Source organism: Eriocheir sinensis, chromosome 14 (genome assembly GCF_024679095.1).
Source record: "Eriocheir sinensis breed Jianghai 21 chromosome 14, ASM2467909v1, whole genome shotgun sequence".
NCBI classification, from domain to species: domain Eukaryota; kingdom Metazoa; phylum Arthropoda; class Malacostraca; order Decapoda; family Varunidae; genus Eriocheir; species Eriocheir sinensis.
This window is the reverse complement of record NC_066522.1, coordinates 19168391-19190608: the sequence shown is the minus strand read 5'-3', so window position 1 is coordinate 19190608 and position 22218 is coordinate 19168391. Positions and strand designations below refer to the sequence as shown.

General features: G+C 44.6%; 1 protein-coding gene across 1 annotated transcript in view; it reads right to left on the bottom strand.

Annotated features, from left to right (window-relative positions):
• The window catches only part of LOC126998601 (octopamine receptor beta-1R-like), a 126267-nt gene that overhangs the window by 6926 nt on the left and 97123 nt on the right, over positions 1-22218 (bottom strand). The window contains exon 5 of the mRNA XM_050860507.1: positions 7662-8157. Coding sequence (XP_050716464.1) covers positions 7662-8157 — 496 coding nt within the window. The remainder of the gene's footprint in view (positions 1-7661; positions 8158-22218) is intronic.

The window sequence follows — 22218 nt, the reverse complement described above, 5'->3', positions numbered from 1 at the left end:
CTAAGCCTTTTCTTATTTTTAATCATCACTTGAACGTCTTTATCCCTCGTCTCCTTCCTAATCTTCTTATTCATTTCCAGTCCCCATGTTATATCAAGCATTTTTCTCTCTCGATCACTCTTTGCACACTTTTCGGCATTTCAACTGTATTCTTTGACACCAAGGTTCTGAGCGGTCCGCGAGCCACCTATAAATTGATATTTCCCCGCTGCCGTCACGCCACGGTCGCCTGGCACTACATGCGGGTCTTAATGGGCTGTCGCACTCGTCGCCGCCCACCACCCCTCTTAGCTCCTCGTGTGGAATTGTTTTGTAATGAGGCAACACACACACACACACACACACACACACACACACACACACACACACACACACACACACACACACACACACACACACTCTCTCTCTCTCTCTCTCTCTCTCTCTCTCTCTCTCTCTCTCTCTCTCTCTCTCTCTCTCTCTCTCTCTCTCTCTCTCTCTCTCTCTCTCTCTCTCTCTCTCTCTCTCTCTCTCTCTCTCTCTCTCTCTCTCTCTCTCTCTCTCTCTCTCGTTGAAATAAATGAAATACCAGAGGAAGAAATGTACTGAGTTTGGTGTATTGCAGCTTTCCCTTAGTGTGTGTGTGTGTGTGTGTGTGTGTGTGTGTGTGTGTGTGTGTGTGTGTTCGTTTGTGCACGCGGGTTTCGCCATATTTAACTAGCTCAAATTTCAAAGTTACTAATGAACTCTCGCAGAAAATAACTAATACAATATAATAATTTTTGTGAGAGAGAGAGAGAGAGAGAGAGAGAGAGAGAGAGAGAGAGAGAGAGAGAGAGAGAGAAGGTACACTGACACACGCAACTCATCACAGACGTCTCATTTTACCCCTTATCTTTCCCCCCTTTCCTCCCTCCCTCCCCTTCTTCCTTCCCTCTACCTCATCTAAGAAACCTGTGACGTCTTAACATCCTCAGTAATAGAAGATGGTAAAGATAGGTCATGATGAGTTCCCCCTCTCCTTCTCCTCCTCCTCCTTCTTCATACCCCTTCCTCCTCCACCCTGCTTCCCTCCTCTCCTGCCTCACACCTTCTCCCTACCCTCCCTCTCCCTTCCTTCCTCCTCCTCCTTCTTCATAACCCTTCTTCTCCCTCCCTGCTTCCCTCCTCTCCTCCTACCTCCCACCCTTTCCCTTCCTCCCTCTTCCTTCTCCTCCTCCTCCTCCTGCTTCCTTTCTCTCTTACATCACTCCCTTTCCCTTCCCTCCCTCTCCCTACCCTCCCTCCGTTCCTGCCGCAATCACCGACTTTCCCGTCTCAACTGAGGTCGTCATTTCTTCTTTCAACATTCTTCTTCACTCTCCTATTTCATCTTTTTTTTTCTTTTCTTTCTTTCTCTCTCTTTCAGTTCCTCCTACCTCAATCACTGCCTTCCCCTTCTTCCAAACCCAGCTCATCTTCTACGTCTTTCCCGCGTTTATTTTTTTTCCTTTTATTTTTTTTTCTTTCTTACGATTAATTTTCCCCCTCGCTCGCTCTCTCTTTCCTCTTTGCTGACGCTGAGGTTTCGTTTATCCAAGAGTCTGTCTGTGTTTGTTATGTGAGTGGAGATGATGATTCACTCGTTAACCGTGTGTGTGTGTGTGTGTGTGTGTGTGTGTGTGTGTGTGTGTGTGTGTGTGTCTCATTCTGTATTTCTTTCTTCCTCTTTTTTCTGTCCGTTTTTTTTTTGGTTTTCTGCTTCGGTCTGTCTGGTTTCATGTCTTGTTTGGCTGTTTGGCTATCTTATACACACACACACACACACACACACACACACACACACACATGCACACACGCACATTGTTTCGTTCTTGTCCTGCTTGGAGATATATCGCGGTAATGCATTTTTCTCATCCTCATTACTGCGGCGGAGTTTAAATTCATTCATGTAGATACGATTCTTTTTGTGCCGCCATCCCGACCACCTTCCTCCCTCCATCCTTTCCCCCTCCTATCCTCCCCTCCCCCTGTCCTCCCAAATTTAGCCACGAGGAAGCCTAATTCTGCAATGGGCTCTCCTCACTTGTCCCCGCTCTCCTTCCTCCTCCTTCTTTTCTTCTTCCTGCGTCCCGTCATGTTCCAAAATGAGGAAAAAGATCGATTTATTTTCCAGCCGAGAGACTTCCAAATGGATCCTTCGAGCGAGAGAGAAACAAGCGTTGGAAGAGGAAGTGGGAGGAAGTGAGTGACTGAGGGAGAGAGACGGAGAGACTGACGGAGGGAGGGGAGAGAGAGAGGGAGAGAAGGGGGGAGGGAGGCAAGGAAGCAAACAGGCAGGCCCTATTGTGGAGATAATGAAACTGTGAAAGAAATGCATGTCCTGGAAATATGAAAGAGTGGAAGACGGAAACAAATAATAATATATGCGTTTCCCTCAGTTTCGTGTGTGTGTGTGAGGAGAGAGAGAGAGAGAGAGAGAGAGAGAGAGAGGGAGAGGGAGAGAGAGAAAGACCCCTCCCCGACGTCAAACTGCTCAGAGAAAAAGTCAGACTTGAACCGTGAAACAAATGTAGGGTGAAAACAATTTAGAGCCGCTTCGAGAGGTCTGGAGTAGCGGGTCTCACAGAGGAGGGAAAAAGTAAATGGCTTTCGGGGGGCGGTATGATACTCCGTGCTTGAAGGGAAGTAAGTTACGAGACGCGGGAGGAGAGTCAGAGGAAGGAAGGAAGAAGAAGACTAGACCGAACTATTGAAGGAAAAAAAGAGCATAAAAGAAATGAAGAGTGTTTTTGAAGTAGACACACACACACACACACACACACACACACACACACACACACACACACACACACATACACACAGACACAGACACGAGACACACATACAAATAGCCAAGAGAGAGAGAAGAAAAGACAAACAGATAAACACATGCTTACTTTTTGCCATCCTAACTTCTAATATTATTCTATCTCCCATTCTCTTCCCAACTAACTCTCCCCTGTCACCCTTCCTCCCACCCTCGCCCTTCATTAAGACCTTCCACTTTTTACTCTTTTTCCTTTTCCCTTCTTTTCCATCGCGCGTCTCGTCTGGTCACGGCGAGGCTTCTTCCTTCGTGGTTTCGAGGCTCGACCAAACCCGTGTTCCTGCTCCCTAGACCCTTGCTAATGAGCCCTTGACTAATTGGCTCACGAGGAGGGAGAGGGAAAGAGAAAAATGGTAGGGAGAGGCCAGGAAGAAAGACAGCAGTAGAGGGTGTTATCGACGGTGGAAGAATAGCGGAATAAGTGATGAAAAAATGAGAGAGAGAATTAGGAGTGAGATAGAGGAGAGAGGGAGAGAGGAAGATAGCAGAGGAAGGGAAGGTAAAAGGTAAAAGGGTAGGAAGAAAGACGGAGGTAGAGGGTGTTATGGAGGAAGGAAAAGTAGCGGAGTAGGTGATGAAAAGAAGGAGAGAGAGAATTTGGAGCGAGATAGAGGAGAGAGGGGGAGAGGAAGATAGCAAAGGGAAGGAGAGGAAAAGAGAAAAATAGTAGGGAGAGAGACAGAGGTTGAGGGTGTTATGGAAGAAGAAAAAGTAGAGGAGCAGGTGATGAAAAGAATGAGAAAGAGAATTTGGAGCGAGGATGACATGAGAGGGAGAGAGGAAGATTGCAAAGGGAGGGAGAGGAAAAGAGAAAAATGGTAGGGAGGGAGAGAGAGCTCCAGAAAGAAGGACATGGGAATTGTTATGACGGGTGGAAAAACAGCGGAATAAGTGATGGAAAGAAATAAAGAGAGAACTAAAAGTTAGAACGATTAAGGAGCAATAGAGAGACGGAAATAAACAAAGGCAAAATAGACCTGGTAGGGGAGACAACAACGTAAAATTTTATGGTGAAGAGGAAAAAACAGTGAAATTAGGCACGGAGAGAGAGAGAGAGAGGGAGAGGGACAATGAAAGGATAAGAGGAAGCACTTGTTTGTTCGAGGAGAGAAAAAAGAAAGCGGAAGCAGAAGAGTAGACAAAACTATCGAAATGAAGCCAGAGAGAGACAAAAAAGGGGAAAGAAAAAGAAATCTGCAACGAGGTGTCAGGAAGTGGAAGAGAGAGAAAGAGAAGTGAAGGAGGGAGACAACGATAAGTAAAGGAAGAAGGAGGAGATAAGGAGATAGAGAGTAGAAGAGAAAGAGAGAGAGAGAGAGAGAGAGAGAGAGAGAGAGAGAGAGAGAGAGAGAGAGAGAGAGAGAGAGAGAGAGAGAGAGAGAGAGAGAGAGAGAGAGAGAGAGAGAGAGAGAGAGAGAGAGAGAGAGAGAGAGAGAGAGAGAGACGAGAAACAAGAGAAGTTGGACGAAAAATTGAGACAGAGGAGAAAGAAAAAGAGCAAGGGGAGAGAGAGAGAGAGAGAGAGAGAGAGAGAGAGAGAGAGAGAGAGAGAGAGAGAGAGAGAGAGAGAGAGAGAGAGAGAGAGAGAGAGAGAGAGAGAGAGAGAGAGAGAGAGAGACGGCCGGAGCAGGAAGTAAGGAGGTAGTTTGGCAGGAAGACAGAAAGAAGGAGAAAGAAAAAAGGGAGTTTACAGTTCCATCAAGGGAGGGAAACGAGTCCAAGCACCCAAGAAAGCAGGAGAGAAAGAAATACGAGAGAAAAGTAAACGTAGACGATAGCTGAAAGGAATAGTTCTGTAGGCAGTTGGAAGATAATGAAGAAAGTTTGATTGGGAGGGGACGAAAAATGGGAGGAAACGGAAAGGGAAAAAAACACGATGAATGCAAAAGAGGAATAGTACGATGATTTAAATAGGAGTGAAAAATAGTTGTCTTACGGTGATTGGCTTAAAATAAAGGAGAAGGGAAAGGGATTTGCATTAGTGGTGAGCAAAGAAATCATAAATAGGAAAAGTTAAGGGATTAGAAACGTGTGAAAAATTAGAGAAACATGACTGTTGAAAGAAACGAAATATATTTGTAGAAGAGCAAAACAAATGAAGCTCGCAAATAAAATAGAGGCAAATAAAGAAACCAAATGCTCTCTCTCTCTCTCTCTCTCTCTCTCTCTCAGCTTAATTCTTCCATGATAATTAATTCCTTCCCCCGTATCGCCAGGAGGATTCACCAGGCTCGCTCTTTTCTGATTAACACTTTATGTATTTTCGCCTTCCGAGAATACCAGGCAGACTGTCCTTTCCCGGAGACTGGAGGGTGCTCGCGCGGACTGGGAGCCGAGCGGAATGGTCTGAATAGGGAACTTCATAGCGGAGGGAAGCGCTGGAACTAACCGGGAACTGGGATCGTATTCACAGACCCTTCCGGCTCTCAGAACACATAATTCCAAAGTCCACAAATTCGGTTAGTTCGGTTTTCATGAGAGTTTTCCGCATTCATAGTACAGGAGCCGTGTCAAACGATCACTTGGCTCTTAAAGCTATCCATGGAAATATCCGCAACCTCTACGAAAGTCTTAGCTAGTGTAGGTGTTTTAAATCCCGATATGTGTGATGGGCCCTGGTCTGTATTGGGTATTATAACTACAGAAGAATGGGTAGAGTAACTAGGACCTGGAAATTACTGGGGTCTGATGCGAACTGGGAATATAGGGAACCGGGTTATACTGAGAGGAGTAGTGACTGTATGAGTGTGTGTGTGTGTGTGTGTGTGTGTGTGTGTGTGTGTGTGTGTGTGTGTGTGTGTGTGTAATCTTCTGTTTTACCTTTCCCATTTGTAAGCCGCCTTATCTTCCTCTTCCTCCTCCTCCTCTTCCCCTTCCTCCCTTCATCCTCCTCCTCTTTCTCTTTCTCCTCCGCCTCCTCCTCCCCCTCCTCCTAAATATCCCTTCTTTGTTCCCTTTGCTCCTGCTGTTAATCCTTTCCTCCTCCTCCTCCTCCTTTTCGCAATCCTTTTATTCTTTTGTTTCTCTTCTCTCCTCCTTCTCCTCCTCCTCTTCGTACAACTTTTGCATCTTACTTCAATCCTCCTCCTTCTCCTCCTTCTCCTTCCTCTCCTCCTCCTCTTCCTCCTCGTGTTCTTACCCTTTAACACCCTCATTTAAATCCTTTCCTTCTCCTTTCACTTCCTTCTCTCCTCCTCCTCGTCCTCCTCCTCCTCGTCCTCTTCCTCCTCTTCTTCCGTCTCCTCTTTCTCCGTTTGCTAATGAGTTTGTACCTTCAGCACCGCCTCTACCTGGAAGTTGAAGGGTCGTGATAGAAGAGCAGGGTCATTAGGCCTTCCTTCAGTTTCCCCTTCTTTCCTTCTTTTCGTCCTTCTGTTCTGCTTTCATCGCCCTTTTGTTTTACTTCTTTGCCTGTCTATCTCTCTCTCTTCCTGTCTTTTTTTTTTCGTCTTTTCTGCTTTTAACCCGCTTTTGTTTTACTTCTCTCTCTCTCTCTCTCTCTCTCTCTCTCTCTCTCTCTCTCTCTCTCTCTCTCTCTCTCTCTCTCTCTCTCTCTGTTTTTTTTCTTCTCTTCTCTTAGCCCGTCATGTTTCCCTCTTTCCTTCTTTTACTCTGATATTGTTTTTGCTTTCCTCTGTGTTATTATCTCCTCTTCTTCCACTCCCTCCCTTTCCTTTCTTCCTCCTCTTCTGCTGTTTTATGCTTTCTTTCCTCTTCTCTCTGTCTTCCTTATTTTTATTTTTCCTACAGATTTTCTTCAGTACGTCCTTCAACTAAATCTCTTATAGCATTTTGTTTAACTTTTTTTTTATTTCTTCCTAATCCTCATTTTATTACTTTCTTTGCACCATCTCTTTCTCCTTTCCTTCGTATGTTCGCTTTTCCCACTTCTTTCCACCCCTTTCCGCTTTCATCTCCGCCGTTTCTCCTCATTTCCTCCTTCCTTCATGTTTTCTCCAATATTTCCTTAACTAAATCTTCTATAGCACTTTTTTTTTCACTTTTCTACTTTCTTTGCGTCATTTCTTTCTTCTTTCCTTCATATGTTCGATTTTTCCACTTCTTTCCACCCCTTCCCTCTTTCATCTCCCCCTTTTCTCCTCCTCCTCGTCACCTTTAGCTTCAAAATTTTTAGGAAACTCTATATGCTTGAAACTCTCGCATGTTTGTCATCCACCCACGTTGACGCCTCGCACACACCCTCCAGATCCTCTTACATAAATCTTGCTTGCCCTTCTGCGCCTCAGGGTGACGAGACGCCCACCAGCACCACTCCCACCCGCCACCGATACTATCTGGCACACTCCCCTTAGTCTCCCTCGGTTGTATCTCATCCTGACATCACCATCGCTCTAACCATCAAATCCACAAAGCTCTTCATCATCTCCAGCAGCACCTTGACACACTTGCTATCCTCCTCTCTCACATTATTTCTTGTCCAGTGATGTTTTGTTTTTTTGTTCCTCATGCCAACGTGTTCACTACTACCACCACTATCATCACGACCACGTCCATTCATCTTCATCACAGAGAAACACCATCTCTCCTTTTCCTCCTTTTCTTCATCTCGTGTCGTGATGGAAGCTTTCTGTTACCTCACGCCTAAGATGCATCCACCACCACATTCACATGGACCGCCACACTTACCACCATATCCACCCATCTACATCATCGGGCACTTCCACGACTTCACCCACCCATCTGCACCACACATCACATGTATGCACTCCCCTCTTCCCTCCTCGTCTTGTGCAGCGACCTCCGTTTTCTTTGAGTCTCATTTCAGCATCACACACACCGTCACTCACAATCATCTCCACACGCAGACACTCACCTTCCTCTCCCTCTTCATCTTGTGTAGCGCTGTAGCCTGCTTCTTCTTCACCTCCGGGGGGGCCGCCACCACGTTCACCATCCCGTCAGGACCCACGCCCGTCGAGCTCTTCCTCACACCTACGCCGAGGAAGCGCCTTTTCACACCCGCTCTCCCGCGTCTGGAAATCGGGGTGCTGCCTGGCGAGGGAGTGGGCGTAGGCGTGGACTCATCACTCTGCGGAAGGTCAACTCGAGCTACCACGGAGGGCGGAGGGGGCAGGTGTGGGTCAAGACTCCCAGGGCAGGTGGATTCGAACGCTGGCATGCCGTTATGATGGACCCCCGAGCACACCGCCTCCCCATCTGCCGGGTCGGGCGCCTTCTTCGGCTCCTTGGAACACCCCCCGCCGGCCGCGCTTGTGGTGCTTGGGGCGTCGTCCGTGATCTTGACGGAGCTGCGCGTCATGCCGTTGATGTGCAGGTGTTTGTTGAGGAGCAGCGCGGCCACCGTCGACCTGTGGGGAGAAGGAGTGAGTGACAGGACGTTTCGAAGCTGTGATGGCTTGTCCTCTGCCTGAAAGAGATGTGTTAGAGGAGGCGAGTGTAAGAGAATCAAAGCAGCTGAACGGAAAATACTAGAATTGAGTGTTTTATGATGATGGGACGTTTGAGGGTGTGGCCACCTTGCGTCTTCGTAAAAATAGTACCGGAAGATGAAGCGAGTTAAAGCGGTTGAAAGAATAATAATAAGCTCGTAGGAGCCTATTGTATGTGCTGCAATATTGTGACGTGTTGAGGTTGTGAAGGTCTTGCGTCGGCCTAAAAATGGTACCGGAAGACGTGAACTTAGTAAGAATGTTAATGCGACAGAACGGAAAATTAAGGTTGTTGTAAAAAGTAGAAGACAAATGTTGAAGAATAGAGAATAAATGTTGAAGAATAATAGTCTTAGAGAATAAACGCTTGATAAGGAGGTGAGAGAGAGAGAGAGAGAGAGAGAGAGAGAGAGAGAGAGAGAGAGAGAGAGAGAGAGAGAGAGAGAGAGAGAGAGAGAGAGAGAGAGAGAGAGAGAGAGAGAGAGAGAGAGAGAGAGAGAGAGAGAGAGAGAGAGAGAGAAACAAATAAGCTCGAGCCAACAGGTACCCAGAGCCTCTCCTCGTGTGCCCGGAATCCTGCAGTGCCATCCAACCACCTTGTATATTACCTGGCGGCCTTGTGTGTGTGTGTGTGTGTGTGTGTGTGTGTGTGTGTGTGTCCTTGGTTCCTGTGTGTGTCTGTGTATACCTCGTCCTACCCTCGTGTATAGACTGGCTTGTGTGTGTGTTTGTCTGTCTGATTCGCTTCCCTTCCGCCCGTCGTGACCTGCATGGCGCGGGTTTGTCTTGGGATTTGGCGTCAGTGTTCGGGTAAAATGACAATGTTGGAAGTTGGACATTATCTTTTAAGCGAATTCAAAGCTTTCTGGATCACAAACAAACGGAAAAGGGGGAAGGAACGAGAGATGCATTTTATCGATTATTTTTACGGTAAAGGTGGCTGCTCAAGGCCAATAAACAAAGGAAAAACAAAAAAAGCATGCAGAGTGACCAGAAGAAAGGTGAGGTAAGGAAGAGAGGTGACTGAAGCTATGAGTCGTAAATAATGACGATGAGATGTGAAAAGGAAAAAGAGTAGTAGTAATGAACGAATGAAGGAGAGGGAGTTTGAACCGCTTAAAGAAATATATTTATCTTAGTATGACCCCAATCCACAATTACATTCACCCATTACTTAGCTTCTCTTTTCCTCCCCTTTCTATATCCATGTCATGCCTCACCATAACTCGTCCACCTAACTTCTTTCCTCACCTCTCTTTATCCATTTCAGCCCTCTCCATAACTTATTCACTTAACTTCTTTCCCCACTTTTCTATATCCCTCTCATCCCCCACCTTGCCTCATCCACCACCACCCGTGATATCTGGCTTTTCATCCCCAGTGCTCTCTCTCATCTCTGCCTCTGCATACTCGTTCTCATTCCCCACTTACAAGCCTCTTCATTGCTCCCCGCTGCCGCTGCCTTCATGAATATCACCCTGCTACTACTCTGAACCCAACTACACAACATAATCATTGCTAAGTTCAAGTCACGCATTTCCTTGTTGTTTTAAATACTTTTATATGTTTTATTCTTTAGCCTTTATTGTTTCTGAGGATTGTTTGGTTGTATATAGCATTTTAGCGGCGTCATGACACACTTTTTTTTATGTAGAGTTTTGGCTTTAATTATTGTTTTTTTTATGATATGTTGTTGAAGTTTTATTTTGGACCATTATCAGGTCGCTATGAATTTTTTGTTATTGTTTTGTATACATTTTTATGGTGGTCAGTAAAATATCTATCTATCTATCTGTTACTTTGCTCGCTTCATCCCTCCAAAACATTTGAATCTCATTGCCCTTGACGTTCACATGTTTTAATGTCTCCTGCAACTATTTAAATGCTCTACAGTTTCATTTCCTCAACATCCCCGCGGCTTCCTTTCAGTGTTACGCTGCTCTAATTATACCAGTAAAGCATTTAATTATCTGCACTTGAAACACATTTAACGTTCCCATTCATTTACAGTCATTCTACATTTTATTATTTTGACCTCCACGTAGCTGCCCTGAGGAGACGTTGTAGGTACAGTGCAGGAACAGTGCGAGTAACCAGCCAACCGCACGGCGACTGACAGGCTCCCAACACGATGTGGGGAGGGAGGGTCGGTACGAGAGCCGTCGACGATGAAAATTTGTGGAGTGAACGAAGCGGCGGAGGATAATCCTGCAGTTCTATCAATTCATTGCGCGGGCGTGTCTGCACCTTACCTAGGACTGACACGAACCTGATGAGCCTATCTTTGGAAATGTCTCGAACTAGGGATTTCTCCCAAAATAGCTTCAAAGTAAAAAAGAAAAAATGCAATAATAATAATAATAATAATAATAATAATAATAATAATAATAATAATAATAATAATAATAATAATAATAATAATGATTCTAGATTTTACTGTTGTCCTTAGTGTTGCTGATTTAAATTACCACGAGTAAGAACCAGTTGTTTTGTTAAAGAGCTACAATCTTCTTACCTCATTTCCTGCGACCATTTGTCAAGTTTGGTGAGAAGAAATGTCCAGCTCTTTCCTTAAAATATTTCTTAAAATATTTAATTCTACTATTTCAGCAAGACTTCCGGGTACGAAACCACTTTCCTCCCGCGCACAGTTCTTATCTTTGCCGACCTCAGGAACGAGTTTGTGAAAACAGGCATGGCGTCGCAGTTTCCCGCGGAGGCCTCGTCCTCATGTCCCACTTGGCCGTCACAAAACACTCTTGAGATCAAAGTTCGCTGGAGGCACCGGGAGGAAAATTTCCAAGTATGAAACAAAACATCGCGTCAAGGTAACGAAGACGAATGCGTCCTCGTTTCTGTGTAAGGAAGTTGAAATTCTGATTTTGGACTCCGACAAATTATTGATTAAAGCAGTACATAAAGGACGAGCTTATGAGCTAAGTATAGAAAGCCTTTGGACCAGTTAGCTAAATATACTGAATGAAGCATTCCCGCTGAAACACGAGTTCCCAATTTGAAATGGTACCTTTAAAGAAACGAAATATATATTTTTTTTAAGGACACAAGGGCCTGGTGTGTGTAGGAATGGTTTTACATAAACAAGCAAGGCAGACATTTTGAAAGCTCGGAGAGGTAATACTCGGGTTTTGTAAGTTTTTAAATGCCTATTAGTAGCATTTTATAGCCACTTAATAGTAACTAACGTATAAGAATAATCCTGATCAAAATATTTATTGAATTCTTAAGAAAATGTTTCAGCAGTAACGCCGTGTACGCATCCAGCGTGGGAAATATCACTATATCTCGTGGAATACACAGCGTTCGCGTGTATACAGCGAGTTTTCCCCCACTGAGTAAACGCGGCCATTGACGCCTCGGGAAGTGTAAGCGTCGCATGGCTGCACGCGTCTTCGTATCAGGATTATCGACCCCCAGCTTCTCGCACCTCATCCCTGGAATCTCAGTGATGAATTGACACGAAGAGACTACGAATCATGTTGAAGCACGAAGCCACAAACCCGTCATTTCATTTATATATACGAGGTGAAGGTGCGTGGGTTGAGGCAAGTGTACAAGGGTCAAGGGACTGTTTCCCGTCCGAACCGCTTAGTCTGATTTCCCTCGTCTGGCTCTCACTGGTGTGACTCGGGTAACAACCTCTCAGACCTGTCTCAAAGGACGAGCTTATCTACCACTGGCTCTTGCGAATGGCCGCGCAGAACTGTTTTTATAAGTCCAGTGAGAAACGCCACGACAGTATTTTTTTTTACGATATGAATACACAGGAACACATCAAAGACACAATACTGAACAAGAAGCACAAACAAATAACTGGCCTTGGAGTCTTGAAGAACACGTCTCAACAATAATCAACAACAACAACAACGCAATCACTACCACGAACACAAGGATGAAGAACACGATACAATCACCATCATCATTATTACCAAAACCACCACCACCACCACCACCACAACCGAAGTCGCCGCAGACCCCTTAACTTCATCACGCTAACGACCGCTTCTTCCCGGAGTCGCCTCGTTCGGGTCCAGAGGTTGGTCTGCATACTAAGGCGCGGTCAATAATCAGTCGCCGAATGACCTTTGAACTGACGAGATTGAGTGGGGCTCCTTGCATGGTTATCAAGGGAGAATCAGGGTGCCGTGTTTGTGTGTGAGTGGGGGAGACTGTGTGTGTGTGTGTGTGTGTGTGTGTGTGTGTGTGTGTGTGTGTGTGTCCCTCTCTTTATCTTTCTGTATCTCTTTTACTCTTTCACACACACACACAAACACACGCGCACACACACACACACACACACACACACACACACACACACACACACACACACACACACACACACACACACTTGAACACAGAGGGCACCCAACCATTACTATGTTAATTTATTCCTTCCCACCCTCCTTAAGCACACATTCGTCAACTGTCTTCTCGGCGCTGATCTTAATTTCACTCACCTTCCCTCCCTACAAACTCCTTACCACCGCTGCCAAGTCATCCGTTTTCTCACAGTACACTTTTTCTTCCTCTCTCGGCCCCTTAATCACCAGTAGCATCAACGTCCTCTTCATCTCCACCATCAATCTCCGTCGTATTATCCCAGGGCACCAGAGGCTTGCCCTAGTTTTCTCTCTCCCCGTCTCGCGCACGCCTGGTCGTAGCTGCCTTCCTCTTTCTGTTGTTGCTGTTGTTTTGTTGTTCCCTGTAGGCCAGCGTGCAGCTTTCGCCACGCCGTTCATTTCTCTTTTCCTTCTTCTTTCCTTGTTATCGCATTTCGTGGCGTTGTGCTGTATGAATGTTTTATTATGTTGCTACACTTATTGGCTGCTTGCTGGGAGGTTTCATTTTTATTTGTTTATATTGTTTTGTGCTAACATTTAATATTTCACTCTGAGGAACGCAGCGTCTACACGTTCCCGTCGAGTCACCCTCATGATCCACGTATCTGGATTTTTCACACAGTTTATGTGACACTTTTGTCATATAATCCATCATCCTAATCATAACACAAAAGTTGCACACAAGAACACGATTCATTCCTAAAGTCACCGGAGAGTTTGCCCTTGGAGGAGGTGCTGTGTTCATAGCCTGCCGTGTTCAGCAGAGCCATGCGCCGAATGATCAGGTAGTGGCCAAGGTTTCCTCAATTTAGTTTACATATTTTTTGCCCATCATTAGACTTGTTAGGAGCACTAAAACGTATGTGCCTTCCGCCAAAAGCAAAAAGCAAATAAGAAAAAAAAAGCCAGCAGAGGCATCGTTTCTAAGAGAGAAAAAAAATCATAACTGAACATTTCATAACTGTTAGAGGGATGTCTTGATATTCCATTCTTGAAAGTGTTCAAATCGTGCGAGAAAAGACATAAAGACGCTTCATAGCTAACCAGTTATAAGGATAAAAATAATTAGAATGCCTTTTAACTTGCGTAAGATGAGGCGACCTAGTAAGTTGTCTCTCAGCGACTTTGTCCTCGTCATGTACCTGGAGGTCCCCGCCGTAGAGATTTTGGTCTTGGTTCACTCCTCAGTTACAGGTCGAAGCTGTCAGCAAGTTCGTCTTTTCAGTTTTCATCACATCAAATTTCACCTCGTAAACTGTCCACCAGACTCTTCGTAACTTTATTGAAGTGTCGACAAAATAAAAATTATTACGGGAGAGTAATTTATGCTATCTTGAATATCAGGGATTCGACGCCGATAAGTAATATTTTTATATCTCTTGAAATAGTGCGGGACAGAGTTGGAGCTGAAATATCACTGTCAACTTTGGCGTCCTCCTCAACTGTATTATGTATATTTTCCAATAACTTTGTCTGCTACCTCCGAAAAAAATGTTAGGCCTATACAATCCCAACTTCTTGGAGTGTTCTAGTGGCTCGGCGTGTAGTGGGGAGCCACAAGTGTGCTGCTGACATGTTGCCGTAGGAAGTTTCGAGGACTTGAAGAAATTTGGTGGTTTGGAGTTTTGATAGAATGTGACGCGACTTTTTATTATTATTTCATTTCTCGCAGCTGCCGGAAGTTGGGTGTTCCCGACTCTTGGATTGCCTAATCTGCTATTGTCTGTGGCGTCTGGTGTTCCTTTGAGGCGACGGTGTACCCCGAATGGTGGCCGGGGAAGGAAGGATTTGTTTCACGGTGATGGTCTTTGTTATAGTATCGAGCGGCTCACGCATTGGTAACACATTGACCATTATGGAAACACTGCTCTTTGGCGACGATCTCTAATGCTGTTGACTTTATTGTATGAATTTATTTACGCAGAGTAATGAACCAAATGCACTAGCACATAATACCTTCTTAAGTAGCAGGTGAGAAACGAAATTCATGCCGTGCCCTAACCAAACATCCTCAGATCTCGACTTTGAACTGGGAGACACCCGTTGCGTCACGAGCCGTCTAGATGTCTACGTTTGGTGTAAAATCTGTAGCATTAATTCCCGTGACGCCCCGCTGAACCCGTGCGTCCATTAGTGATATTGATGTTACTGGTGCTACAAGGTTCCGTAGCCGGCAGCGGATCACCAGCTCATCAGTAAACATTAGCATCTGTTGTGTTTATATCTCATAGCACCTAGAGGCAGAATAAGGACTGTTTCAAGGTCTAGTTGTATTTCGATGTATCCGCAACGTCCCCTGAATTATGGTTACCGACTTCAACTTCCTAACGTCGGCCGCGAATAGGTAGTGACGCAACCTTCGTCTGAGCTCAAGGCCGAACACTGAAGAAGCGAGTGACCAAACAGCATGGGACAACTAGCTTCATGGCATCAGGGCTGGATATATCTGTCTGTCATATATGCTTCTTCATTTTCACCGCACAGTTTTGAATGATAACTGATCCCATTCACTTTATCCTGCCTTTTTTTTCAGCGTGTCCTTCGTTTCTGTGTTTGTGTTTCTCAGTTCCGTCGCCTCGCTCCTGCCTCTTTCATCACTGACTCTCTCACTACCTCGCCGAGTCTGTTGTTTTGTTGATCTTCGCCATGACCAAACGCATCCCTCGCTTCCTCTTCTCTTTTTCCTCTGCTTGTTCGTTCCCATGAGTCATCTGTCTATCTTATATGCATTGTTTTGGGAGCAACTACACACAACGCACCAATGTGTCCACTTGTTGTAAGGACTAATTTGTGTTTTATGATTTACAGCTTAATTTTAATCGGACATCAAACAGCCATTCGTCTATCCCCTGCTGCGAGAAATTTATCTGTTTTTATCATTGTGTTTTTTTTGTGCGTAACTATCGAATATACCCACTCTTTCACCTTCTTTTTGTAATAAATTGTCGTCTTTAAATTGTCTTTGAAATACGGAAGCAGGAATTTGCCTCTCTAATGGAATTATTTTGTGAGGAGGAGCTTGTGATCGTTCACTAGACGCGTCATTACAGTGGGAGGTCATAGAAGCGTGCACCGATGAAGCTGACTGATATCAAACTATTCACTGTTCTGTGTGACTTGCCAACTCATGTGCCCAAATTCAGTGTGTAAAACAAGTAAAAAACAACTTTTAAACAAATTCATGGAAGCAATCATTTAATTTCGGCTTGACTTTCAACGAACATGATCAATAATAAAACACGTGCTATGTGGATCAATATTTTCTCTTGTTATGAAAATAAGGAAGCTTTCGAAGTAAGAAAACACACGCACACACACACACACACACACACACACACACACACACACACACACACACACACACACACACACACACACACACACACACACACACACACACACACACACACACACACACACACACACACACACACACACACACACACTCATATGGAAAATACCTTTCTTTCTTTCATCAATTTCATTGGAATTTCAAGAAGTAATGCATCCAATAGTCTCTTGAGAATCAGATGACTTAAGTGTATTATTCGAAAGCAAAGAAATACAATCACCAGTATTTGCATGGATATATATCTTCGTTCAAATATTTTCCTCCCAAACCCTTGACCAAGAGGTAATCTATCCCTAACAAGCGAGGAAAGTCCAGCGATGTGCCTCAAGGGTTTTAGAAGTTTCAGCTCACATTGTTAGCTGCTGCTTGGCGTGGCCAGCGGGGGTGCATCCGAGGGTCAGGGATGTCAGGTTATGTGATTTGTGTGACTTTTGTGATGTTTTTGCTGCGTGAAGTATGTGATGAAGGTGACCCCGGCGGCGGAAGGAGTCCGCGGGTCATTGCAAAGACGACACAATAGACAGGACAAGTATGAGGATCACCACATCACATCACATCACGGAGCGAAATCGCGTAGTTCCCCCTACTGTTAGGCTGTTCTCTTGGTGTGTTGATGGCCGGCGGCGGGCGTGGTGGTCGGTCGAGGCGGTGCTCTCCGTTAGGCCGCCAGATCTGGACCGCCCAAACTCGCTACGCCATTGGGTGTGTGGAATCCAACAGTATGAGGAAAACTAAGAAAATTGATCTAATAATACCTTGGGACACGAAAGTTGTGCCAAGGCCAAAGTGAGCTGGAGACGAGGGGCGAATGTTGTGTTGAGGGGGACGGCTGTGTTGACGGCGGGCGGCGACAACAGCGGGAAATTTCATGTCTCCTCACTCGCTCTTTTCCTTTCAGTTCTTTCTTTCTTCTTGCCTCGCCGCTCCTTCACTTTTATATCACACGAGTTTCACAGTTAATTATTTTAATCTATAATGTTTGCGTACATTAATATGAAAGTCAAACCAAAGCCATATTATCACCCTCATTAATTTAAAGGACCAAAGGGTAATTCACGCTTGATTTACATTATGTGATTAGACACGTGAGTGGGCAATTTACACAGAACAATGATAAATTAATATTACTCCATTTCAGAGCCACACCTGATTATGAAATTCCACTGTACGTGTTTAAATAATACATGTAATGCTATCATCAAATCCTTTCGTACCCTCGACGCAAGCCGCCTCACAAAATAAAGCCCCTTAAGCGTGGGTGCGTGGCTGTTTGATGTGCAGGTAATGCTAAAGGAACTACCATAAAAAAAAAACGTAATACGACGAATGAGTTAAAAAAAAAAACGTAATACGACGAAAGAGTTGAAAAGTTACGTAAAACACTGAGAATGTTATTACCAGTTCATTTCATAACTGCTGCGGTGCGGGGGTGAGGGCCGAGGGTACAGGGTGGGTGGCGGAGGGCAGGGCAGGGGAGGGGAGGGGAGGGAAGGCTGGAACGAGGAAGGCCAGCCAGCGACATTCCCGACGAGCCTCCGGGATGCCGCGGGGCTCCCTATTATCATACAATGGCACGAAGGCTATTTGTTTTTGGCTGCCCGGACAAGGGACTCATTAACAGCCGTCATGATTCAGGCGAGGCGGTGTCTCGTTATGGTTAGGTAAGATTCACAAAGTTGTCTGCACCTGCTCGAACACAGATGGCACGTACAGCAACATATCTGAGACTGTCTGCAATAATTGTCTAAAACTCTGAGTTGTTCGTTACGTGTTCGTTAAGTTCAAAGCCTTCTGTGATTTTGGTAATACTCTCTGAATAAAATAATGTTATTCTAATAATCCGGTTATCAAACATTTTTTCGTCATTAGTGACGGGGCCAGAGTAAAAGTAAAAAAGAAACTGAACATGAAAAATACTTTGCTTGTGTTTACAAGTAAAGTAATTAAGTAATCTTTGTAAAGAAAATACACGAGCGTGTTGAAAGGCAACGACTCCAAAAAAAAGCCGGAGAGTTAGCGAACAAAGGCCGACGCTTTATGGCAAAAGATTTCGAAGGTAAAACACCGGAAGCAATTATACTATGCAACACTGTCCACCTCATTAGCGAGGCGCGTCTTGAATGCCCCGGTTTCAGCTGCGCCTCAACGACACAAAAAACGGAGCCAGGCTTACGAAATAAAGGAAGACCCTTAAAGGTCACGTAATCCACGAGAGTCGCGTGCTGCCAGGGTTGCAAAATGTGTGTATATTATTGCGATAACGAGACTTCGGAATAAAGCTATTGGAATTTTGATTTGAGAGGCGTTAAAACGAAGCAGAATGATATACGAGAACAGAGAGAGAGAGAGAGAGAGAGAGAGAGAGAGAGAGAGAGAGAGAGAGAGAGAGAGAGAGAGAGAGAGAGAGAGAGAGAGAGAGAGAGAGAGAGAGAGAGAGAGAGAGAGAGAGAGAGAATCATCTTTCCGTTCACTATGGGTTACGGAAGGTTATGTCGTACTTTTCATCGCTTTGCTGCACACAGGAATGCCTCACCGTATTTTGTCAAACCTTTTATTTTTATCACAACGTAAATGTCAGAATATGGTTGCTTGATTTACGGGAGATAGAACTTTTAACTTTATGCTCAGCTTGATTGATCTTTGCAATATGGAAGAGCAAAACGGACCATCGATCCACCCAGCATTGAGGGTCGTGTCAAGAAAGAACCAAAGGAGCCGCCGGATTAAAGGTGTTATGTGTAGCGTTGCGCCATAATTCTTTGCTCTTAACTGATGCCTCTGGGCCTTTGTTACCCGTGAATCCATTGTCCTACTTGGAGCTCAAGGCCGGCAGTTTGCTTTCTTTAGATTTTTTTTCTGGGTCCCCATTTATCGACCAGTGCAAGGAAAGGCAGACTGTTGGGTGGGCTGCGAGGTGAATGGGCAAGCCTTCTCTTACCCAAGGCCCGTTTATTTGTCAGTCCGTCGGAAGATTTGAACACAGCACCACCAAGGATTAGTACTGGTTACGGGTTTCTTAAGAGCAGGCTTGTGTTAATGAGACCGGTCAGAGCATATATTATCCAATGTATAGTGTTAGAGGTACATGCTTGACTTATATGCCTCTTCAGTATGATTTTTTGTTTACATTTGGCTTTAGGGACAAATTTTTCTTTGACTATTTGCCAAGTATGTTTTTTTTTTTTACAGTAAAGGGAGCAGCTCAAGGGCAGAAAATAAAAGTGAGGAAAAAAAAGTCTGCTAATCGCTGCTCCTATAAAAGAGAGTAGAAATAAGTGACCAAAAGAGAGGTCAAATTCGGGTGGAGAGGTGTCTCGATACTCTATTCTGTATACGATAAAGTTGTTTGTTCAATCTAAATTCCCAGTTAATAAATTATGTTTCTTGATTGATAAGGCCATAGGGTTCTTCTCTGACTCGCGAAGGTTGAGTGTGATATTATATGAGTGGGGATCACGTAAACATGAGCCATGGAAAGGTATGGAATTTTCCTAAAACAAACCAACCCCATCGAACAACCTGAAACTTCGTCGGTGATTATCTAAGTAATGTTTGGTTGGATAACTGTGCAGGAAACTAAGTGCAACAGATATATATATAAGTTCTGAATATGTTTGTAATTGCTCTGGTGTGTTGAAAGAATCATTGTGGATCTGAATATCAACGCTTGTGAGCATTCTACTTTTACAAATGTTTTCATTCCTCATACTAGTGCAACTGTTTTCTCCTACCTCAAGTATTTCTCACAGATTATTCAGATTTTCCACTAGTAGGATGTTTTTCATCAGTACTATTTGTATTTACGTGCACCTGGAGAGACACAGTTCAGTACTACTCATCATCTTTATACTCACCAGGGAATATATATCCGAGGAGAGGGAGGGAGGGCCTTGAACCCCCCACCCCCACCCGCCTGCATTCACGAGGACTGCCCAAAAGAGAGCTCCATTCAGCAGCCCTTCCTCCCCTGAAGAGTTCTCAACAGGATCGATAATCTTGCTCCAGAGAATATATTTTCGGTCTCCTCCATTCAGAGATATCTCATGCAGGCATTCCAATCGACTTCAGGAAAACGTGCCATAGCGGTCGTTCAAGGACTGTGGAAGTAATATTCTCCATCCCCGGCTCACGACGCCATCGCTGCTTTGTCAGAAAATATAAAGGCTTTCGACTGACACGCATGCACACTGGTAACGCCAGAATAACTAAAAATAAGACAACTCTTGAAAATGCGCTCTGCCTAAAATACTAATCTTTTTTATCGTCTGGTATTTTATTGTCAGCGGCGGACACAGCACAACGCAATTTGTTTCGTTTCCTAATTTATTGTGAATGAATCTTTGCTGTTGTTCATGCAATGTTAAAGCCACTAAAAGGTTAATTGAAACAGGTACCATCCTTGCACCGAACGCTGCACGTTTATTTATAGCCAATACGATACACAATACCTGTATTTTTGTTCTGCCATAAACACTAAAGCTGTCGGCACAGACCGTTCGTGGCTGCTGGCTACAACTCTTCCCTTTACTCAACGTAACACTGGAAAGCTAATATTTGTCTTGTTTCTTGGTCTCGCGCATTATGGCACAGCTGAGGTCCAATTATACATGCTAATTACTGGAATCTTCTCACTAGACAAAGGAGTTATTTCCTCATCATCTTGACCGGCATGTTGATCTACGCCGTGGCAAGGATTCATTCATCTAAGATTTGATTACTAATTTGTTCGCCTTTTTCCTGCCAGTATCCTCAGCTGGAAAAAAAGGCTCAGGAAAAAGCTGTGTTGTGTCATGGAAAGAATACAATATTTTTACTGAAGTTAATTTTCATACCTCACCTTCATCATCCAGAGGAGTTTTTTTTTTCTTTGTAGCACTGCTCCCTTCATTCAAACAAGGGACAAGCATCTCAAGGTTAGTTGTGCGTCACTTTAAAAAGCGTCCCATTTGCTGTGACGTGACGAGTGCAGGCTCCCGGTGCCGTGGGATTATCTGCGTGTCTCGAGGCTTTGTCTGATCCTTCCCACCCCTTCCCCGCGCCGGGTTGCAAATCACCGTGCGTGACTTACGGTAGCCACCTGAGAGAGCAGCGATGACATTTCAGTCTCACGAACACGTGGTGCCGGTGGTGGAGGACTTTTGAACGTGCCTCTGCCTTCGTGTTTTAAAGGGGGCAAGGAAAGGTTGTCTCGGCTATTGGATGAGGATGTTGCTTCACACAAGGGAACAAGAAATCACTTATTATATTTTTTTTTAGAAACCGAGACCATTAGTTTTTAGCCATTCAAGTGTATAATGTAAAATCGAAACCCACCATTTTGTCATCATCATTATTCATTCCTTTACTTTCAACGCTACTATATCAGCGTAATCCTTGTAATCAACACAATGCAGAAGAATAGCAAAAGGGTAAAGTTTAGTAATTAATTTTTTGCACACACTCAGATTATCCCTTTTTCCAGCGAAGAGCCGCGGGGAAGTGGGAGTGTGGGTGGCGTTACAGTCAGGGTGGCAGCGGGAGGGAGGGAGAGAGACCGTGAATGCAATGATAACGCGACGCAGGAGTGTGGGAATGAGTTCTTGGGTGCGATTATCGGAAAGAGATGGAGTGCAGAGGAGAGTTGAACGCAAAGGGCATGGGGGGGTCGATGGGGGCTTTGATAGCTTGATGATGAATAAGTCTGCCAGGGAGCTTGAAGGAGGTGATGATTTAAGTGACATAGTACGAGTAAAAATGATGCAATTATCGGGAAAGAGATGGAGTGCAGAGGAGAGGTGAACGCAAAGGGCATAGGTGGGTAAATGGGGGGCTTTGATAGCATGATGATGAATAAGTCTGCTTGGGAGCTTGAAGGAGGTGATGGTTTAAGTGACATAGTACGAGTAAGTATGCAATTATCGGGAAAGAGATGTAGCGCAATAAAGACGTGACCTCAATGGACATACATGGAGGAGGGCATTGGCAGCTCTATGAAGAACGAGTTTGCTAGAACACTTGCATAAAAACGAGAACAAGAACATTTAGTAACCAGCCTGACCGTAACGCCGCCCACTCTCCCACTTCCCCGCGGCTCTTCACTGGAAACGAGGTGCTAGAACACTTGAATGAAGACGAGGAACAAGGACACGTAGTAGCTTTTTTATATTATAACCAGAAATATGTATAATGTAAAGTATCCTGACACCGAGAAATTGTAACGATTCGTGTGAGGAAATATACTTTTAAAAATCAGGAGTCTGTTGAAAATGGAGACTGATTCTGAAAGCCAAG